Genomic DNA, 21,631 nt, shown 5'->3' on the forward strand with positions numbered 1-21,631 from the left:
CACAATACTAGTCAGATAGAGAGAGATGAAAGCATCAAACACTAGTGCAAAATAAGCTTTTTATACCTACATTATTATACCTGTTCAAATTCACCAGGTATAAAATAAGAGGCAGATGACAATTTTGTAAATAATGTGAGATTTTTTATGCCAATTATACTTTCAACCGGTATAAAAATTAATGCGATGACATTTTTACAATATCAGAAAAGACTTTTTATACCGGTTATAATTAAAATTGGTATAAATTTTATATATATTATTAAAAAAAATATTTTTTATTGACGGTCGAATTGTAACAGTTAAATAAACTGCTAAAATTATTTTTGTTTATGTTATTTTTCTTTATCCTCACAATCCGTCGATTATATTATTTTAAACTTAATTAGTGAGTCTTTTATTTTACAAAGCTTCCTTTTCACCGTAATCTTCTTCACTATTTTTTTTTTCTTTTCATTTCTCAACACCTCTGCACTGTCGTAAACTCGTCGACCACCACTTCTGCTATCCCCGACGAGATCAAGATCTTCACCACAACGTCGACACAACTCACCGCCCAGTCTCCATCACCGCTACATCTCCTAGTTCAGTCTCCTCACCGCTCATCCCTGTGTTTCCGTGTTTTGTCTCTTTGGTAAGTGGTGCTTCTCACTTCATCGTCTCATTCTAGGTTTCTTTTCCTCCATTTGTGATGCCTACTCTGTTCGCGGTTGTTAGTTCTTGCATGATCACAGGTAGTATATTTCATTATCTCACCTATGTAATTTAGGGTTTAGTTTATGTTGTTGTTAATTTCTTTGAATTTTGGAATAATATGAGAAAGGAAAGGTGAACTCTACCTTCGTTGATGAAGAAAAGGGTGTACTATCCAGTTCACACGAGCTTCAGCATTCGTAACAACAACGAAAAAGAATGTAAGAATGTGAGACAACGAATGAATGGGAAACAACTCCAAGGGATGTAGGTAATTCTGATTTAGATCTCTAGTTTTTTTCTCTTTGTTTCTGATTTGTTTGGTGCAAGAGAAAATAGTAATATCAGCATTAATAGTAATAAACCTACCTACCTAGCTACAGAGATGGAAGCTACACACGTTCGAGAAAAGGGTGTTGTTGAGGGAAGTGAACACATGTTGGTGGGAAAGAAAATGAAGAAGTTCTAAAGAACATTATTGCAACTCATCCTTTGTATGAAGTTTTGGTTCAATCTCACATCAACTGCTTGATTTCCTCTGTTTTCTTTTTCTTTTCTTCTCTGCACATTTCTTTCTGTTTTTGACTCCTAAACTTTGTATTGATTAAAGCAATGATGTTGAATTATCATGATCCGGGGTCAACAATTAACAGAAAAAGAAAGCTTCCATTCTAGTATAACTGTGGTGACCTACATGACTATATTTTTGTCTAAGCTAGTTGATACAAAAGTGCTTATGAGTGATGAATAGGATCCGAAAATGATGGTAGAACAATTTAAAACCTTAATATAGTAAACAAGACAACGGTGGAGTAGAGTATCTAACAGTTCAGAAAAAAGCAATTTCTCACTTTGGTTATAGCTGCAAAATTTATGATATTTTTGAAAGAAAAAAAGTTTGTTTCTTCTAATTTTCTGAATGATTTTAACTCAGAGAAAGTGGGTGAAAAATGAAGATAAATAAGTAGATTTTACTCACTTTTCCTTAAACTACACAATTCATTAAAATGGAACAGCTTTTGTCATTTGTCTTAATTTGGGAGGGTATTTTCTAGTACATCTATATAAATATAACAGAACTGTTTCTGCAATGGAAACAAGACCAGACATTTTTGGTAAACAGTTACATATATCATATAAGAATTTGTTTTAGATTAATGTCAACTATTTTTAAAGTCAGTGATACATGATTTGATCAACAGTGTTGGAAGTAAGAGGTTAAAAGCTTTATCATGTTTTTCTTTTCATTATTCAGAGACCCTTGACTTAGGGGAGAACGACTTGAACGAGTATGAGAGTATCTTGAGGCCTTTGAAAGGTTAGTTGTGATTAACATTTGATAGCATTTTATATTTAAACAAGATATGATTGTATGCATGCTCCTTATTCATAATTAGTGAGTACTAATCTGTTGATGTTCTCAATTTTGTCATTATCAGAGAAAGACGAATTTAAATGGCCAACCAATTTGATCTCAAATAGTTTGAGCAAAAGATTTGTTTCATCTATCACTACAAAATAACATGTTTTTATTAGCAGTTAAATTTTGCTGGTTAGTTTACCCCATTAAAAAATTATCATTTGTGTTGGTTTAGTTTAACCGCAACAATTACTTATGTATTATTTGGATATTTTTAACTTTTTATAATTAGAATGAACATAACTCTTCAACCCAATCTTTGTCCCTTATAAAGACTTTGTTGTTGTTGTTGAAATCTTAATACGTAGCTTCTACATATTCCAAAGTAGCAGCAAATGAATATAGATTTGCATTATAATGCATTGCATGTTTCATGTTATGAACCCCTTTCTTTTTGGTTTTTCAGCCTACATTTCTTCAGTTTTGAGATCCCTTCTTTCAATTCTATCAATGTCTTCCATCTTAATGAAATCTTTGTTTACAAAATAGAAGTTATCTTGTATGTTTAAGTGTTTATGATTGATATTTTATTCTTTTTATAACTTTTCTTCATTTAGAAAAGTCAGAGTGCTGCTGAACTTGTTTAGGTTGTATCTTCTATGCTAAGAAGCTATAAATTTGGAGCAACTTTGCTGTGATCCATCACGAAGGTTAGTTGCTGATTGCATTTCTATTAAATATTTTGCTTGCTCATGTAATATACATAGTGGTCTTCCTAATTAATGGTGGAATCAATGCATTTTCATTTGAAAATACTAAATGCAACATGACACTAAGTTGTGTTTATTTCATGGCTGAGATTGGCTTGAGCGTCCAGAAGGTATATCCTTTAAATGTCATGGATGAATTTTGTTAAGTTGTGGTTAGAAATCCAAATGCAGATTTAGCACATTATTTTGATGTGATAGGAGGAAATAGCATTGGTGGAGTCATAATAGCTATGTTAGCCATACTAAATTAGTCAAGCACGAATTGGTTAGGTCCAGGAATTGGTTTCATTGGTAGTGCTTCTACAGCCATACTGCATAATGATTGGAAACTTTCTCGTGGTGTATATATCTTTGTTTTAATTGGTCTTGTGCTTCTGCTTGGTGTTATTTCAGCTTTGATAGTTGTTGTCAAGCCATGGACTGTAAGTGCAATTCAATTTTGTGTTGAATTCAATGTCTCTTTAACTGGACCTTACTTCTGTGTTGAATTCTTATTGTTGGCAAAATAAGAATTTTGTGGATGATTTATGACTTGTTTTTGGTATTAAAATCAATAAGAAAGGCCTTACTATATTTGGATCTTAGTTGATATGTGAGGTCTTCATTTGGATTTTAATTATAACATCATCAAACTATTCATTCTTATAAATGAGATTCTGATTTTATTGTCATTCCCCAGGCTGATGAAAATTTGAGATTGATAAGATCGTCTCTTCTTGAGGCAGTTGAAGCTTGCGTTGATGCTGCAGGTCATGAATTTGACGTTTCACGCCAGCGAACTCTCTTAAGGGCAGCCAGTTATGGGCAGGCCTTTTGTAGGTGAGTTTGATCTGGATATACTGGTGATATTTATTTAAAAATGTTTTGTTGTGGATAGTGAATGTCTCAAGACTACAAAGGGACACACATTTTCTGATATTTGCTCTCGATAATGATATCCAGTTGACTTTGGCAGCAATTTTCAACGTGATCGTATCCAAGAGATGTGTAAAATTTCGCGGGTCTTGAATGTAGTGCGCAGCCCTGAGATTGGCATTCCTCTTAGTATTCAGCAATACAAGGTTTTTAAGGCTTACTTGTCTATCTCAGTGCTGAAATTGTCTGTAGTGATACTGTACTGAATTAGCTTATTGCCATCAGTTGCTTACACCATCTGTTCTGATCGGTCGCCTAATTACTGCTCACCAACATCTGCTTGCACTGAAAATATCAGAATATCTTGGAATGAATCAAGTAAGTTTGTGTGTATTGAACGAATTACTGTATAGTTTGGCATTTTGTTTATTGGTTGTGCAGCCATTGATTTTCCTTTTGATCCATCCAATAGCTCCTTACATCCTTCCATTCTCTTCATATTCACATTCCCTTCTGTGCTGCCAAGTGTCCAGTCTGTCAGTGCCACCTTTCTCTTTCATAACAACCTTCTCTACTACACTTTCCAAATTGTTCTCTATTCTATCGATATGGACCGTCCTTTCTACATTATATGCAATTGGATGGAGGATGAGGTCCATTACCTTGGGTGGAGGGATGCATCTGAAGACACAGGCCCCGATTTCCCTATAACTGAACCTGAACACTGAACTGACCTAAATTAATTACCATTAGACATTTCAATAACTCCATGACACTATTAATCACTCGTGAGGCATATTTTTAACCATTACTGCCACTACTATTGATAATTGTATTCAATCACATTCATTTACACTTAACCACTTGTCACAAAATTAACAACTACATTTTTTCAATAACCTCATGATGCAATTAACCTCTTGTGAGACATATTTAACTGTTAGTGCCACAAGCACAAATTGACTTATATATAATCACATTTTTTTCCCCTAAAACTTTGTGAGAAAAAGTTAAACATATTTATATTTGTCCAAAGCATATAAAATAACCATGCTGTCATTTTCAACCACATGTTATGGGTGGACGCTGGGAGGAACATTCTCAGTAGTATGATAGTCACTACTCTACTTTACATGCGTGTGTTTAGTATAGGAGTACAACTGAACTTGTGTGAAAATAATAATGGGATCTAACAACTGCAACAACTAAATAGATTGCTTTATTCTATTCCTCTCCCCCTCTTGCCATTAATATCATCAACACATTAGCAGTCTTCTTTAAGCATATATGTATTTTTTGATCTTCCTTTAAGTATACACGTGAGTTTGATATTTTGGCGACTGCTTTTGTGTAGGAGGTGGTGATAAAGCACTGGGCATGTTCAAAGATAACTGCTTCATTGGCAATTCCTGATGCAGCTCTTTTGGAGATTCTGTTGGATAAGGTTATCCTCCCCCAACTTCAAACACTGATCATTCTATTTATTTTTTTGCAATAAGGCTTGAAATTTCTGTTTTTTTACTCAGTTAAAACTGTGCAAAGGCATATCCTATGCAGCTGTTGCGGCTCATGCAGACAAAAGCGGCAGACGAAAGTTAGCTGCCTTACTTGTTGAACACGAGCCTCGATCATCAAAACAGGTGCTATTCTAATTCTCTTGTATTTATAGATACATGTTGAAATTATTGGCTTTTAATTCACACCTCACCTCCCATGCATCTTTCTACCCATTTTGTTGGCTTGTATCTCCTCACCTCCCAATGTCAAACTTCTTTGGCTGAAACTCTTTATACCGCAGATTAGGGTAGCATTTCTTTTGATTATTCTCCTTATGGTGTTAGTAAAGTGTCGTAGTTAGGAATGAAATATTATTAGAAGACAGTTGTATACTGAATTAATGGGATAAAAGGGGTGTCAAGGTATAGGGATTCATGTTCTTATTTAGCTTCTTTAAGACGAGGGTTCACTTTATAGGGTATAATGCAACCTCTGATTGAGGTGCAGAAAACTTCCATAGTGCACTTTATGGATGCACTTTGGAGGGTAAAAATTGTCAAAATGATAGCCAAATAGTATTAAATAGTAGTTTGGTGAAACTTTTTATCAACATGAAGTTTGTTGTGTCGACCGTAGGTGTAACCTTTTATTTAAGAAATGATATTTTTCATAGTTTAAAAATAAATTCACTTTTATTTTTCATGTATTTTTACTTTATTAAACAATTAATATTTAATGTTCAATTTTTTAAATTATTTTTTGCTAAAAATCAACCGCTTTGGTAACTGGGGTCTTTAAACCAAAATGTATGAATATTTAATATTACTACTTGTTTTTGTAGTTCCATTAGTTATTGGGCCCTACACTATGGTAACATGTGTATGATGCTCACGCAGATTGTGGAAAGAATGTCAGGTTTATCACCACACTCTAAACATGATTCAATTATTTTTAATTATGCAATTAATGTTTTCTTTGATTGTATATGTTATCTATTTTATTACTTAATGTATTTACAGCATTTATCTACTATGTACAGTGTGTCCTTTCTCATTCTTTATGGAATTGCCCTGGCAACTGAAGGCTGGGGGTTGATGCAAGTTTAAAGATTTATCTGCCCTTTGCTGGTGCGGCTGTATCAGCAATTACTCTAGTTGTTTCATTTGGGTTTGCTGTATCTCGTCCTTGCCTAACTCTTAAGGTTTGTGAACTCATTGCAATAAGTACTGACTTTTTAAACTACTTTAAAATTGGATGAATGGATTCACAAGAATGAAACTGTGCCAAACTTTGTTCGACTTGAAGTTCTAACCTTTGTATATAATGTACAGATGATGGAAGATGCTGTACATTTTCTCGGTAAAGAAACTGTTATTCAAGCAGTTGCTAGATCGACTACAAAGGTGAGTACATTTACAGATAAGATTACATGGCCCTATTTTGCCAATATGTTTATTTTATTCTTGTGATCCTAGCTTTGTTTGGAGTAGTAGGCATACTAATATTCACAACAGTTATTTTATGCCTGTGCATATAGCTAAAACATTTAATCCTTCACAGAAACAATTATTGTTAACCTTTAGTTTACTTCTCTGAAGTTAAATACTTTTGCTATCATTCTGAGAAATTTTTATACTGATTATAGTCGTGTCATGTGAGTATATTTATTTGATAGTATTTTATACATCATCACTCTGTTTCAGCATTTGGAACCTCAAACTTGAGCACGATCTTGATTCCTGTTACTGAATACTTTTCTTATTATTCTTGAGATTGAGTGAATTTTGATGTATCTTCAATATAGATCATCTTGTGGTTGTGTGTTGGGCTCATTTGATGATTCTTAATTAATTGATTGTTACAGGAGGTCAACAACGCTTCACGACAAAAATAGGGATAGTGATAAGGATGATTATCAAGACTGAGACTATGATGTTGCGACATTAGAAAATAACCTAGGTCAAGCCTTCCGTTATGGAATTTACAATAATGATGACATTGAAGAGGTACAATGCATTTATTTCAGGGGATCCTCGTGTTTGCATTTCATAGTGTAATTTATTATATAGCTCTGAATGGAAGAACCAAAATATGTGGAATTTTTTTGAGATTATTAAGAATCACTTTCTGATATAGTGTTGGTTTATCCTCACAAAGCCCTTAGAATTGTTTTCTTCAAATGGTTTTGTGAACTATGATTCAAATGTTGTCCATTTTGTTGTTGCAAATTTGTGAACTATGATTGAACTTTAGAACACAGTAGATGTCTCTAAATGAATTATATATATATATATATATATATATATATATATATATATATATATATATATATATATATATATAATCTTCTAAAGTCTAATATTAGGAATTCTGGGTTGGATGCTTCTATGATCAAAGGAGAGAAATAGGATGACAGGGTAGAGATATGTCTACTGATTTCATGTTATATATGCATAGAGGTGGTCATCAATGATATTATATGAATTTAAATTGTAGTGCTCACGTCAACCGGAACACTATGAGTGTGGATATTATACCATGAGGCACATGCATAGAATCATATCCGCAAACATTGTTGACTCATGGGATATCGTAATATGTACAATTTATAAATCACATCTTAAGTATTTATCACTAAAAGATTGTTGACTCAACTATTCATTGTGTAGATTTTCAATGACACATCTCCAATGGATCAAGGAGTCTTGAAGGAAGTTCGTGAGCAGTGGGCTTCGTTTCTTTTAAGTGTTTATATAAGATGATGTTAGGTGTTTTATGACTTATATAGTAATTCGTTTTGGAGTAGTATTGTATTTCATATAAACATTAGATTCTATTTCATGTAAATATTAGATTGAATGAGATTTGTTTTTTGGATGTTTTGGGTAATTATATAAAGTATATGATGTTAGGTGTTTTATGATTTATATAGTAATTCGTTTTGGAGTAGTATTATATTTCATATAAACATTAGATTCTATTTCATGTAAATATTAAATTGAATGAGATTTGTTTTCTAGATGTTTTTGGTAATTATATACAGGTTTGGTATGTGGTAAGAAGCATAAACGAATTTTTCATAAAAAAATAATAAATCACTTTTTATACCGGTTGAGATCATACTTGGTGTAAAATGTGTAATTTTTTATACCGGTTGAAACTATAATCGGTATAGTAAGCCATTTTTTCTTACATAACTTTCCATTTCCAAGAGGACTTTTTATACCGGTTCTAGAAATGGTATAAAAAATAATTTTTTTTATACCTGTCATGAAACCGGTGTAGAAAGGTCAAACCTTCTATACCACCTGCATCTATACCGATGCTAGAACCAGTATAAAAAACCTTTTTTAACCGGTATAAAAAATCTATTTTACACTAGTGAAAAGAATACTAGATTTACACGACAGTAGTCCACACAATACTTGTTAGTGTAATGTGTCTCTAGAACGGATGGGTGAATAGAGCCTGTAAACAAATTCAAGTTCTATGCGCACAAACAACTAAGCAAACAATTAAGCATGTTATTAAAAGTAAAGAGTAGTGATAGAGAAAATGCACACAAAAGATTTATATTGGTTCATTGCCACCAAAGGCTATGTCAAATCTCTTAAGCAATTTGCCTAAGAAATTTAACTAATCAACACATTTGATCAGTAACGGACATCACCCTCTCCAGGTTTCGCAAGTTGCAAACTCTTTAGGTACACGAGTACAAACCTCTCCAAGCTACATCAAGTATCAATCCCTCTGGGTATCTTTATATAGTTAATGCATTTACAAGCCATTGAGAATTCAAATTGCAACTCTTAATCATAATCTTCATGATATTGAATGACTTTTAAGACATCAATTTTGAATATGGTGATGCTCTTCAAGATATCTTTTTTCCTTTTATGAATGAGCTCAAGCTTGATTTAAATTTTGCTCTTTCTTTAACGTTCACAATTATCATATTAAGGAAACTTTGTAAAATATGCTTCTGCATTTGAATTGTTAGAGTAATAATATTTCACACTAAATCAAACAGTTCGTTCATCAATCATTTCCTAATTTTAATTGACTTAAACATTTGATTCAAAAAATTTCTACTTTTAAAATGTTACTATTAAAAGATAAAATTTTAAACATAATATATCAATTCACACGATAAATCAAAGATTAAAACACTTGGCCAAATATCAAGCTTGTTCTAACTCGTTTAATGTAAAACTAAGTTTTACTGTTTAGGTCGTCTATCACCTTAGTCATATAATGCTTTGTATCACTTAAAGATTGAGGGGTCATCTAATGACTTGGATCGTCTAATGCTCAAACCTAGTGATTACCAATTGTGTACTCATATAATGTTAAGACTTGGCATTTACATTTGCTAGACTTCTCATTTAACTATCATACTTAACATTTAAACATCAATTATTTAGCACATGAAAGCATAAGTACATATCACATATTTTTATCTTCAAACCATATTGATCAATCACCAAAATTCCTTATATCTATTAGACATCCTTTTGTAGTCATATAAATTATGTCTCATTTCGAATCAGAGACTTTCTTATTTAGCAGAATGATTGTTTTGATCTCATCAAAACCTTATTGGTTATCGGGGCTTGTCTACTTTAACAATACTTATCAAATGGAGAGATAGATGAAAGCATGTCAATTTTGAAATCTCTAACACAACAAATCATACCAACCAAGCATTAATATGTATAAAACAATTTTACTAGCTTATCTTACCATAGAAATTATAGAAGATACAAAAAATGAAGGATGGAGTAGATGAATATTGATAAATGTCTCCATGACATCAAAATGCATAGCAATTTAGACACTTATCTAAGGCTTAAAGTTCTTTTCTTCATGAAAAATACCTTTATTTTGCTAAATCATTAAGCATCATACCTATTGGAAGGACAAATAAAGAAACTAATGAAATACACTGTTTTGCAGGAGAAGAGAGGGAAAATGAATCCTTAGCTAAGCTAGAAACATATTGTTGAGCAAACAATGGATTTGGCACAATGCAAAAGGATCCTAGCATGGATTAAGAGTAGAAGAAACACTTCAACCTCAAAATTGATTTGGCACAATCAAATTTCGCTGCGTGAAATTGCATCCCGCTGTGCTTCAATAATTTTAATTGCAAATTGATTATTGATCCATTGTTATGCATTTTTTTATGAATGGGGTGTAATTGCAATGTATATGTGAATACTAATGCCATTTAAATATAAACCTGTTGTGGCATGAATTGTGTGATTTGATTGCAATAAATGTTTAATATATTCTATTAAATTGAATGGAAATCAATTCCCACGATGATGCAAGGTGAAGGTGAATGTGCTTTTGAAAACTTGATGCATGAACATTATGCTACGTGAATAAGTTGGGAAGTTTTGGTAAATTAAATGTTTTAATCACAAATTATACAATTGGATATGGTGTATCAGAAAGGCGTAATCGAACCTCAATGGATATGGTTAAATGAATTACTTAACATACTCCTAACCATATCCATTAAGGTTCGATTACGTCTTTCTGATACACCATTTTGTTGTTGTGTGCTTGGCATTGTGTATTGAGCACAAATACCACGTTTCTCAAGGAACTTAGCGAACGGACCAGGGTGTTGTCCACTTTCATCATATCTTCCATAATACTCACCACCTCTACAAGACCTTACGATTTTCACCTTTCTGTCTAATTGTCTTTCCACTTCATTTATATAAACTTCCAAGGCATTCACTGATTGAGATTTCTCATGCAGTAGAAAGACATGTTCATAACGCAAAAAATCATTAATAAATGTGATGAATTATTTCTCTTTATTGAAAGAATTTACATCAAACGGACCACATATATCGGTGTGTATGATTCAAGAAGTTGAGTGTTTCTCGTGGCTCCTTTCTTTGTGTGTTTTGTTTGTTCGCCTTTAATATAATCCACACACACATTCAGATCAGTAAAATCCAAATCCGGAAGAATTTCATTCTTTACTAATCTTTGTATTCTTTCTTTGAAATATGTCCCAAACATTTATGCCACAAGTAAGCAGATCGTTCATCCACTAAACTACGTTTAGTGCGAACATTGTGATGCAAAGTCATAAGAGTTTCAACATATAAATTATCCAAATTCAATTTATATAAACCATCATAAAGTGTATCAGATCCAATCATAAAAGTACGCTTAAACACACTGAAACAACCATTCCCAAACTTAAAAGAGTATCCAGCAACATCAAGTTTAGACAAAGAAATTAAATTCCTAGTGATACTGGATACATAAAAAGTATCCATAAGGTCTAAGTGATATCTAGTGTCGAGGATTAGACGATAAGTCCCGACCGCTTCCACTGAAATTTTCTCTTTATTGCCCATGAAGACGAACTTGTCATTTGGGTTTATGGTTCGGGTTGTAAGAAATCCCTGCATCAAATTAGAAATATGAGTCGTACATCCAGAATCAATCCACCACCTATTATGGGGAACTTTAGTTAATTTTGATTCAAAACGTACGTAAGCATTATGCTCACCTTTCTTTTCTAACCAAGCTCTATGCTTTATGTAGTCCTTCTGGAAATGTCCAGACTTCCCGCAGAAATGACATTTGTCATTTTTCTTCTAGATTTTGGTTGAGGACTCGTCAATCTTCAGTGGTCCTTTACCCTTTCCATGTTTCTTAGCAACTTTCTTTCCAACAACTCCTTGATTCTTCACATATTGAATAGAGTGACTTTCTAAGTTCTTCAGTCGGGTCTCTCCTGAAATAGCATACTGTGCAATTCATGTACATTCCACTTGTCTTTCATAGTGTTGTAGTTCATCTGGAACGGACCATACTCAGACGATAATGAGTTCAGAATGAACTGCACAAGAAAACCTTCATCCACTGTCATTCCTTGAGACTTAAGTCTTGCTGCGATATTTGTCATCCCGATCACATGCTCATGCATAGTACGTGAACTGTCAAACTTCATGGTGGTCAACGTACTCATTAGTGTCCCAGCGAGAGATTTATCAGTAGTTTGGGAGCGCTCTTCCACAAATTTCATAAATTCTTTTGCGTTATCGGTTTTGGGGAGAGCTGGCTTAAAATATTGTTTGTTATGCTCATTCTCATAAACATTAAGCTAAGTCTGTTTGACCTTTCCCAAGATTTGTAATGGGCTTTCTCTTCATTGCTACTTGCATCTGTGATAACAGCCAATTTTTCAACTTGAAAAGCTAAATTAAGCTCCAACACACCTAAGTGGAATTGGACTTACTCACTCCAATCAAGGAAATTCAACCCATTAAAAATTGGAATAGACGTAGCATGCGAGTGTAAAGATACCGGAACAGAGACTGCAATTAACACATGCCTAACACTAATGCTTTGAGTCATAAAAACTAAACATAAAAATAGATTCAAACATAAACAATCATTCTATGAATACTAATGTTCTCCTTTGGGAACAAAGACTGCAATTAACACATGCCTAACACTAATGCTTTGAGTCATAAAAACTAAACAAAAAAATAGATTCAAACATAAGAAATCATTCTATGCATACTAATGTTTTCTTTTGGGAGATCCCTTAATACACAAACATAAACATAATGATGTTAATCATATTATAACATTATTGATAGTTAAATATGCATCAACTAGAATCACCTACTACCTTTGGGTATATAAATAAAACTAGTGACACATACAAAATCATCTACAATCATGTTCATTAATTATGAGAACAATTAATCAACCTTTGGGCGATCCTGAAATGCCTTATAATTTATGAATTTCAATTAACCCAATAATCAATTATTCATAATTTAACATCCATACTATGGGTAACTGGAATAAAAACATTAATAATTTAAAATTACAAAAACTTTAAAATTTTGGCCACTTTAATGACTAACAAAATTTATCATATTTGATTTCAAATAAATAAATACACATTTAATTGCTATAAATCATATATAACATTCTCATTAATTTTAATTTAACAATAACAAACATACATATTATTGCAAATTAAAATAAAATTATTCATATAATAAAAACATTATATGTCAATATATCATTATATGTAAAAGAAACAAAAAACCGTAATTTTCAAATAAATTCAATTGCATCAAGAAAAAAAACAAACTTCCTGGCACATTTACATAACGGTTCACGTCATTCTATTCATTATATTTCATTCCAAATTAAAAGCTCATGCATTCACATAAAAAAACGGATCATGTGACTTCACGCATCCACCGTTCAAATCATGGGAAAAGATGAATTTCCTTTTCCAATTCAATTACGCACGTAAGGGCAAATGCTCTCCAAATTGCAATTAAACTACGCATCAAAGTTTTCACCAAAATCAATGACAATGTTTTTAACACGCGGCTTCCAATCAAAAGAGAAATGGTTCTAATTTACATGAACGCAACAAAAAATATTAAAACTCCTAAAATCTATAATTAGGGTTCATAAAAAATTTGTGGATAAACTTAAATTAGGGTTTATAACATTAGAGAAAAATATCATAAAGGAGAAACATCTCATAATAGGAGAATCATAAATCCTACAACCTGCTCTTGATCCACATGTAAAACAATGAAGGGTCTTTAGAATTTAGGATTCTCATAATAAAATATAATAGAGCACTAACCTTGATCCATAGGAGATCCCGTGAATATGCATTCTTCAAACCACCGTTTCCCAATCTATCTATTTGCCTTTCTCTTTTCTTTTCACACGTTGATGATAGGTTACTGTGAAAAGAACCTTATGACCAAAGACAGAACTCCAATCCCTTTTATAAACCAACAATGTCCATCAAGTTGGTTTTTATTTTATCTTTATTTTATTTTATTATCACATCTCATAATAATAACCAATAACTTTTTAAATTTTATAAATCACAATTGGGCCCATCATAATATTTTAAATGAGTCACTAATAGAATTAATTTGTCAATTAATTCTAATATTCCCTTGTTGGGTTCCTAACCTAATAAACAAAATGAAAATTTTGTTCTTTTTTATGTTACACTTCTCGATTCTCCAAAGATGGAGCTAGCTATATTTATATAATGTTAGCAAAGAAGATATTGCTTGAGGATGCCCTCACATTTACATTTCCTTGTACCCTTTATTTTTTAACTATATTTTGTAAGAGTTCTGGTAGATCTCTTACTTTAAGAGAATATAGTCGCACAGGAAATATTATTGGTGTCCTTATACTCCACTCTTTGACCCATCACTCTTTAGAGCACTTATTTCCATACAAAAGCATTTGTAACACATTAATTCCTAGCATATGGAATGGCGGAACCAAGATTTGTAACAACTATTATTAGCCTTGAAATGTTTTCCTTGTATAAAGGGATCTGTCACTTTTTGACAACCAAACTCGGTATTGATAAATTTTAAAGTGAAAAAGAAAACGTATTTTAAACTATTAAATTTACAATTCATAATTACATTTTAAATGTTTTAGAAATGTCAGTAATTTAGCAATCCGAAAGGTCAAAAATATTATTTTGGATTAAATAATTGGAAATACTTCCAATAAATGAATTTATTTTATTAAATTATACAATTTATTTTATTCTCATTACGTATTGTACTACCTAAAAGGTTATATTAGATTTCCTAGAAAGTGTAATTCATAATAATCCTGAAACTCAAATTACTGCACAATTAAAAGAAAACTTTAAAAACCAATGTGCGACACCTCCATAATTATTATAAAATGAAACTGACAAATTAGTCATTTGAAAACAAATATAAATGCAAGAAGAAATCGTAGGATGCAGAACGAGGAAAACAGAAAATATGACTAGTAAGATAAAAACGTTTTCTTCTTATCAGCACTTTATTATATTGTGATATAAGAGCATCCATCATAGAGTTAACTAATTTTAAATATTACAGCTTGGTGAAGCAGACAGTCTGATGCTACTGTTGATAGAATTAAAATACCTTATAATCTAAACTAAATTTTAAATCAATAGTGAATAAACGTTTATCTTTTTTACTATGGACATGTTATTTCTTTTAGAAGAAACAAATCCACATGAAACCTTACTGTAATATGAACCTGCTTGCTGTAAATAATTTGATCATCCTCGAGGGATGGCAAAAAATTGTTTACCACAGCAGCGCAGCAGAAAAACACTACTGAATGAATAAGCAAGCATTCCACGCATGTTTTATAGGAAAAAAGCTAGAATTCCCATAGCCAAAAACATCTGTGATCACGTTAAATCCAACATCAAGTTAACAAAAGGTCACTTGATTCTAACTTCAAAGTAATAATGACACGGCATCTTGATACCTCGGTGTCTGTATGTTATTTCAAAGGAATCTAATTTCTTATTCTAATCTGCACTGCCATTTCTTTCTCCTTCATTAACCAAACTTTTCTGGTTCGGGTTAATGATACCAGTGTCCACCACGAGGTCAGTGGAAGAGTCTAGTTTCTCATTGTCCGAACCATCATCAGTATTTGAGTCTAACCTAGTAGAATCTAAAGGAGGAATATCTGTTGGAACTGATGACGGATTGTTTTCCCTAGTCCAGAAAGCAGGAATCTTTTTGTCATCCTCTTTCATTCTATCAGCATATTTATTTATGTCAAATCCTGTATCATCATTCCCACCAAATGCAGATTCAAGTTGATCAAAGTCAAACAAATCCTCCATAATCTTCTTGGTGTTTTGATCATCCGAGTATGCGAACTTCACTTTATTATAAGTCTTAGGCTCTAGTAGTGGCTTTACCATCTGCAGCAAAATATAGTGTCATCAGATAATGTCGATATTAATGATGAAAATTATTCGTAGCTATAAATAAACAAACTAATTAACAGGTTTCGAAAGAAGTTAAAAATCAAATGAATAAAGATGAAAACTTGTATTCTGTCCATGACAGACACAAATAAGAGCTTAGATCCAGAGCTTCAATTCTAGACCAAGTGGACTCCAATTTTCATTTCATCTTGAGTGGCTAAAATTACACCTAACACAGTTTCTCAACAAAAACTATCATTTTTAGACTTATTTTAGTCTAGAATCTAAAGTATTTGCATCACATTATCAACTTGTGGTTACATTCAATACTTCACAAAATAAAAATAGATATACCGGACTAAAGAGATATCAAGGCATGAAATGTGATAGGAAAAACTTTCATTTAATTACCGTGAAAAATGGTTCAAAGAACTTGGGTGCATTGTAAAGTATTGCCAGACCCAGGCGTTCAGGATAATGTTCTTGTAATACATTGGCAGTTTCACGAGTCACCTTTATTGATATATGTGACATATTGAAACCCTGGAAGTCAATCAACCAGACCATTTGTTCTTGTTCTGGTGGAAGATTAAAAATAGCATTCTCCATGCAGTATACCAAATATTTAATTTGTCCTTTAGTTGACTTTGAGTTCTGCACCCAAAAAAGAACGAAAATAAATTGAAGCATAGATAACATTCCTTTAAAAAAACAATAACACTTTAATCAGTTATACGGGCACAATCTATTAAATATGATCTGTCTTAAAGCAGGGAGCATAAGAGTGTTTCTGTTGGAAATAATATAAGTCAGGTTCAATCAATTTCAAGTATGGTATCAAAGTCTATGTAGTCTATAAGTCGAGCCAACTGAATATGTTCAATCCTAAGTGTCGAATTCTACATTAAATTCAATCCATTTCTAATATGGTATCAAAAACTATCTAGTCTTCAACATGGATTACCAAATAAGTTGTCTTGCATACTTCACGATTTAGATGTCAACTCTTTAGACATGTATGAAGCGGAATGTTAAGATGTTCCACGTTTATTAGAATACGGCAGAGTGAAACCTGAGATGTTAGGTGGACAAAATATATTTGAACACATCCCTCAATCGCATTCTTCCATTTACACTTATTTTAACATCCGACTTAGATAAACATGTCATGCTAGAGGTTAGAAGCGATTTTCAGAAGATACCTGTCGACCAGGCCTCATTACTAGGACAGTTCTCCCATGCTTGTCAATATAGTTTGATCTATAGATTTTTCCTGTCTCTGCTTCATGAGCAATATCTTCCTGCATCAACAAAATATATACATCAAACAACTTTCATCAAAGATAATTACAGAAAGAGTGATGGTTTGACATAAATGCTCAAATCACTAAAATTCTGGGTGAGTCAGTAAATAAATGTTAAAAGAACTCATCAAGACTATGGTATTCAGTTGACAAAAAGTTCAGGTAAGATATTTATCAGAATCAGATATAGCCACACAAGGCAAATGGATCCAGTTAAGAACCTTTAATAATGTTTATCAGAGGTAAACAAGAGAATAGATGCGACACAAAAATACTCAGGCCAACATAGCTATATAGAAAGATATTTTTATACAAAATAGCAATACCAAGAAGGACACATCACTTCCCTGCTATGCCTTACGTCTAAAAAGTCAGACAAGATAAAAATGAAGAAAGGCAGCCACTCACCCAACGGATTTCTTCGGGTTTGTATTCTTCTCTCCATTTCAGGGTCAATTTCAACATTTTAGTTGCCTTCTTGACATTCCAATTCCGTGCCCTTAAATACCTTGAGATGCAGGCATCAGAACAAAAAATAGATGCCTTACCAGACTGTGGCCCAATTAACCTTCTCACCTCATTGATCTAGAAAGAAGTAAATTACTATGAGATACAATACAATGCTCCTTTGCTCAAAAGTTTTTGCAGCTCAATATTTACATATGTCAAGAAAAAAAATTACTGGACATACCGATGCCTGCTGTTCTGGTGATGCTAACATCTTCTCCTGGCCAATAGTGGACGCGTTCTTTGGATCCACACTCATATTGGTCTCGTAGATCCTCACTAAATGTCAAGATAGGATACTGCAAAAGACAATTCCAATTTATCTAAGTAATAACCCATCTTCCAAATAATTACAGCATACCAGAGAGCTAGAAACAAAGCTACATTTTTTGTCCAATAGCTCATCATGCAGATGCACTGTTACTTTTGTATTATTACAAGCTATGAAGACGACAAATTGTTTACCATTCAATGAATTATGATAGCTAAACTTTTATGGGGCCAAAGTGAATCCATGGGATATATTTTTTTTACCTTTTATTTTTTTAAATGTCACCATTCATTTATAGGCTAGAGATTTTTTGTAAATTTAAATAATACAAATTTCTCTTCATTATGATAACTAAACTTTTATGGGGCCAAAGTCAATTCATGGGAGATATTTTTTTACCTTGGTTTATTTGTTAAAATGTCACCACCATTCATTTATAGGTAAGAGGGCTTTTGTAAATTTAAAATAATACAAATTTCTCTTTGTATAAAACCTAGAAAGCAAGGATTCATTTATAGGTAAGAGGTTTTTTGTAAATTTAAAATAATACAAATTTCTCTTCGTATAAAACCTAGAAAGCAAGGTATATATATAGCCATTAGAAAAAAATACATACAAAATGGTACACGGATATGATAAGACACAGATGCAGGAAAACCATTTAAAGTTACAGGAGATCGCATGGCTAGAGTACAATAAATAAATTAATATAAAACACAAATAACTGAAATATAAAATTTGGGAGAAAAACTAAACTTTAGCAAATGGGAGGGAGAGGGAGACCCAAAGCAATTTGACCTACAAAATAGACCAGTAGATTATAACTTTTAATCTTGTCTATCGTTGTATCACCTAGATGTATAGTTCTTATTTTTTAACAATAAGAAGTGTTTTCACTTGATTCACCCCATATGGTCGTGTGATAGTACGTGATGCAACCAACTAAACTAATTAATAATTTTCTTAGTTCAACTTGAGCTAGGAAGAATGACACAACAAAACAGTAAGAAAGGCAAAGCTTCCTCGTAAAATAAAATTATCAAAGTATTACAAAAGTAGCAAAGCATTACCTATTAATGACAAAATAAAACGACGACTAAAATAATGCCGGTGAGCACGAAGATAGTAGATTTCAGGGAATATATAGATGGATTAACTGAATTATAGACAACATTGGTTCATATAGGTTTAGAATCAATTCAACATGATATGGCCGGGAATCAGTATTTTTAAGCTTAACATTTCACTATCTGTTCCCGTCTGTTTACTTTCGAACAGAAAGCTACATCCTATCAAATTGGACCATCCAAATACCCTAAAAATAAAATGGAATTTAATATTTACAATTGAGAAAAATTAGATCTACTACGCGTGGGACTTCGGTATTCTAGTTAACTATTCCTATTTTCACTTCTACAAATAAATTAGAGTGACTTTACTTTCTAAATTTTGCTGATTTCATTCTTACAATCAAACCTAGTAATAATAAAATTCCTATTTGTTTATTTACTTTTGCTGATTTCATTCTTACAATCAAACCTAGTAATAATAAAATTCCTATTTGTTTATTTACCTATAGTCAAGGAAAATTGTAATTTAAAGTAATCACTGGTCAGAGAGAATTTGAAATATTAAATAAGCATTCTAAGGTACTAGTCATCCATCAATCAAACTTAAACATCTTGACATTTTTTAAGCTTCCTCTGCTTGTAATGTTGCTGAGGATGGAAAGAAGAGAATGAGTGTGGATGCCCTTGTTTGCTCTTCTTTTATTTATAGGTGCTCTTTTTATTTCATTTTTCTCTTTTAATAATAATGAATAATTAAAAAATTTACAGTAAAAATAACAAATAATGATATATAATTTTTTTTTTCATTCTAATTCTCTTCGTGTCTTTCCATTGTCACCCACCCCCCACCCCACCCCCACTTTCTTTCATACCATCAAAACAAAGCATTAGTGATTAGCATTTCTTTCCCTTAAATCTTAATCAACATTTACTTCATATCTCATCAAAAACCATTTGCTCATAAAGAAACTAGTAAAGTAATCTACTGCAGGTTCGAGAGTCTTGATAGACAAGACTTTAGCTCCTGCCCACTTCAAGGTCTCTCACAGTAGACACTCAGAAGAGCACAAATTACTAAAACATAACCCTTGTTTCAAAAATAAAGATTACAGGATGCAAGCTAACAGCATCTTCAACAGAAAGAGTATCTTCTATAGCACAAAAAATATCTTGAAGTAAAAATCAAAATTTTCCAAAACCTTACCTTCCCCAAATTCAAAAGGAGGTTAAACAAGTTTGACTTAGATCCAGTCCAGCTAGTTTCATATTCAAACATAATACCGTCAATCAAGACTCAAGCACAAATGTAATAATATATTGCATAAATCGAACAACGACCCTAAGGTCTAGCCAATTCAATCCCCACCAAGAATTCGCCGTTTCATCCCTCAACAAAATGAAAATAAATAAATAAAGAACCCTATAGTTGCGGAAATTGTTTTCTTGAACTAAAGGCAAATTACTATATAACAAAATTGCTATCGAAATTGATGAGAGGCGGATATTCAGGATTCAGATTCGAAAGTCCAAAGGAGATTCCGAGATTCATATAATTAGCAAAGAGATTTGAAAGAATGTGGATTCGAAAAGAAAGCTAAAGAAAGGAGTGAAGAGAAGGAAAGTGGGTGACTCACCTGAGTGGTGGCGGAGGTTAATGGCGAAGAATGGATAGAGATTGGAAAAAGTCAACGCCGGTTCTTGTGTTGTGTGTAAGGTAGCGAAATGAGGAAAGTGAAAATGAAATTAAATGAGATGGTTTTGGAGGAAGAGTTAGCGATGCTGACTGAGAGAGTAGTTTATGAATGATTCTGATATTTGTTTGGGCGCTCTCACGCAGTGTGTGTGATGTTGAACAGAATCCATCTGATGGCCCCACGTGGAACCAACGCATCCACTGTCCATTTCTTTCCCTCTTTTTCAATTATTTACCACATCATCAACTCAATTTAAAATAATAAAAAATTATTTTAATGTAAAATAACATTAAAATTAATAAATTTCTTAATAGCTTCTTTATAAAAAAATTAATTTATAATTTAAAAACAACTAGTGATCGATTTAATTTATCTTTTATATTTTAATATATATTTTTATTGTTTTTAATTTTTTTATTTGGGTTATTTTTAAATTTTCTACATAATTCAAATTTAGAGAAACATGGCAATACCTATTAAATAACTAATGTTTTATTATATTACACAGTGTCATGTAAGACTTACAATAAATAGTATAAGAAAGAAATTCATTGTAATAATATTTTAAATTAAAAAGTAAAGAATGAAACTTTATGAAAATAAATAAAAATTTATTATATCAATACTCATTACATTAATTCATTCAAATAAAATAAATTTCACAAATTAAAAAAACATATATAACTTTTAAAAATAAATAAAAAATTAATTATATATAAAAACTCTAAAATTATAATTACGTAATAATTTATTTTTTCTAGAAAACAAAATATTTAATTATATAATTAATTTTACGCTATTATACTCTTTTTATTTTGTATTTACTA

At 32.0% G+C, this 21,631-nt stretch overlaps 1 protein-coding gene across 2 annotated transcripts; it reads right to left on the reverse strand.

Moving 5' to 3' along the window:
* Window positions 1-15,352: 15,352 nt before the first annotated feature.
* Window positions 15,353-20,954, reverse strand: LOC114195615 (uncharacterized). Of its 2 annotated transcripts, XM_085665262.1 has the most exons (7): window positions 20,745-20,906; window positions 18,797-18,838; window positions 17,954-18,068; window positions 17,671-17,847; window positions 17,161-17,259; window positions 16,370-16,612; window positions 15,353-15,952 (listed from the first exon to the last, which is right to left on the reverse strand). In XM_085665262.1, exons 3-7 carry the CDS (start codon window positions 18,026-18,028, stop codon window positions 15,548-15,550), a joined length of 999 nt encoding a protein of 332 aa, XP_085521388.1. In that variant the 5' UTR covers window positions 18,029-18,068; window positions 18,797-18,838; window positions 20,745-20,906; the 3' UTR covers window positions 15,353-15,547. The 2 variants fall into 2 exon arrangements, with proteins under 2 accessions (XP_085521388.1, XP_027941943.1); XM_028086142.2 differs by lacking the exon at window positions 18,797-18,838 and having other exon boundaries at window positions 20,745-20,954.
* Between the last annotated feature and the right edge of the window lie 677 nt (window positions 20,955-21,631).

Source organism: Vigna unguiculata, chromosome 8 (assembly GCF_037176805.1).
Source record: "Vigna unguiculata cultivar grain cowpea cultivar isolate G323 ecotype 2 chromosome 8, ASM3717680v1, whole genome shotgun sequence".
NCBI classification, from domain to species: Eukaryota; Viridiplantae; Streptophyta; class Magnoliopsida; order Fabales; family Fabaceae; genus Vigna; species Vigna unguiculata.

Bases quoted from the DNA above. Each gene is read 5' to 3' on its own strand.
- LOC114195615 (XM_028086142.2), bottom strand. From the start codon at position 18,028: ATGAGTGTGGATCCAAAGAACGCGTCCACTATTGGCCAGGAGAAGATG. The intron at 17,848-17,953 runs GTATGTCCAGTA...ACTTCTTTCTAG, and splicing joins CACCAGAACAGCAGGCATCG to ATCAATGAGGTGAGAAGGTT. The intron at 16,613-17,160 runs GTATCTTCTGAA...TTTTGGGTGCAG, and splicing joins TAATGAGGCCTGGTCGACAG to AACTCAAAGTCAACTAAAGG.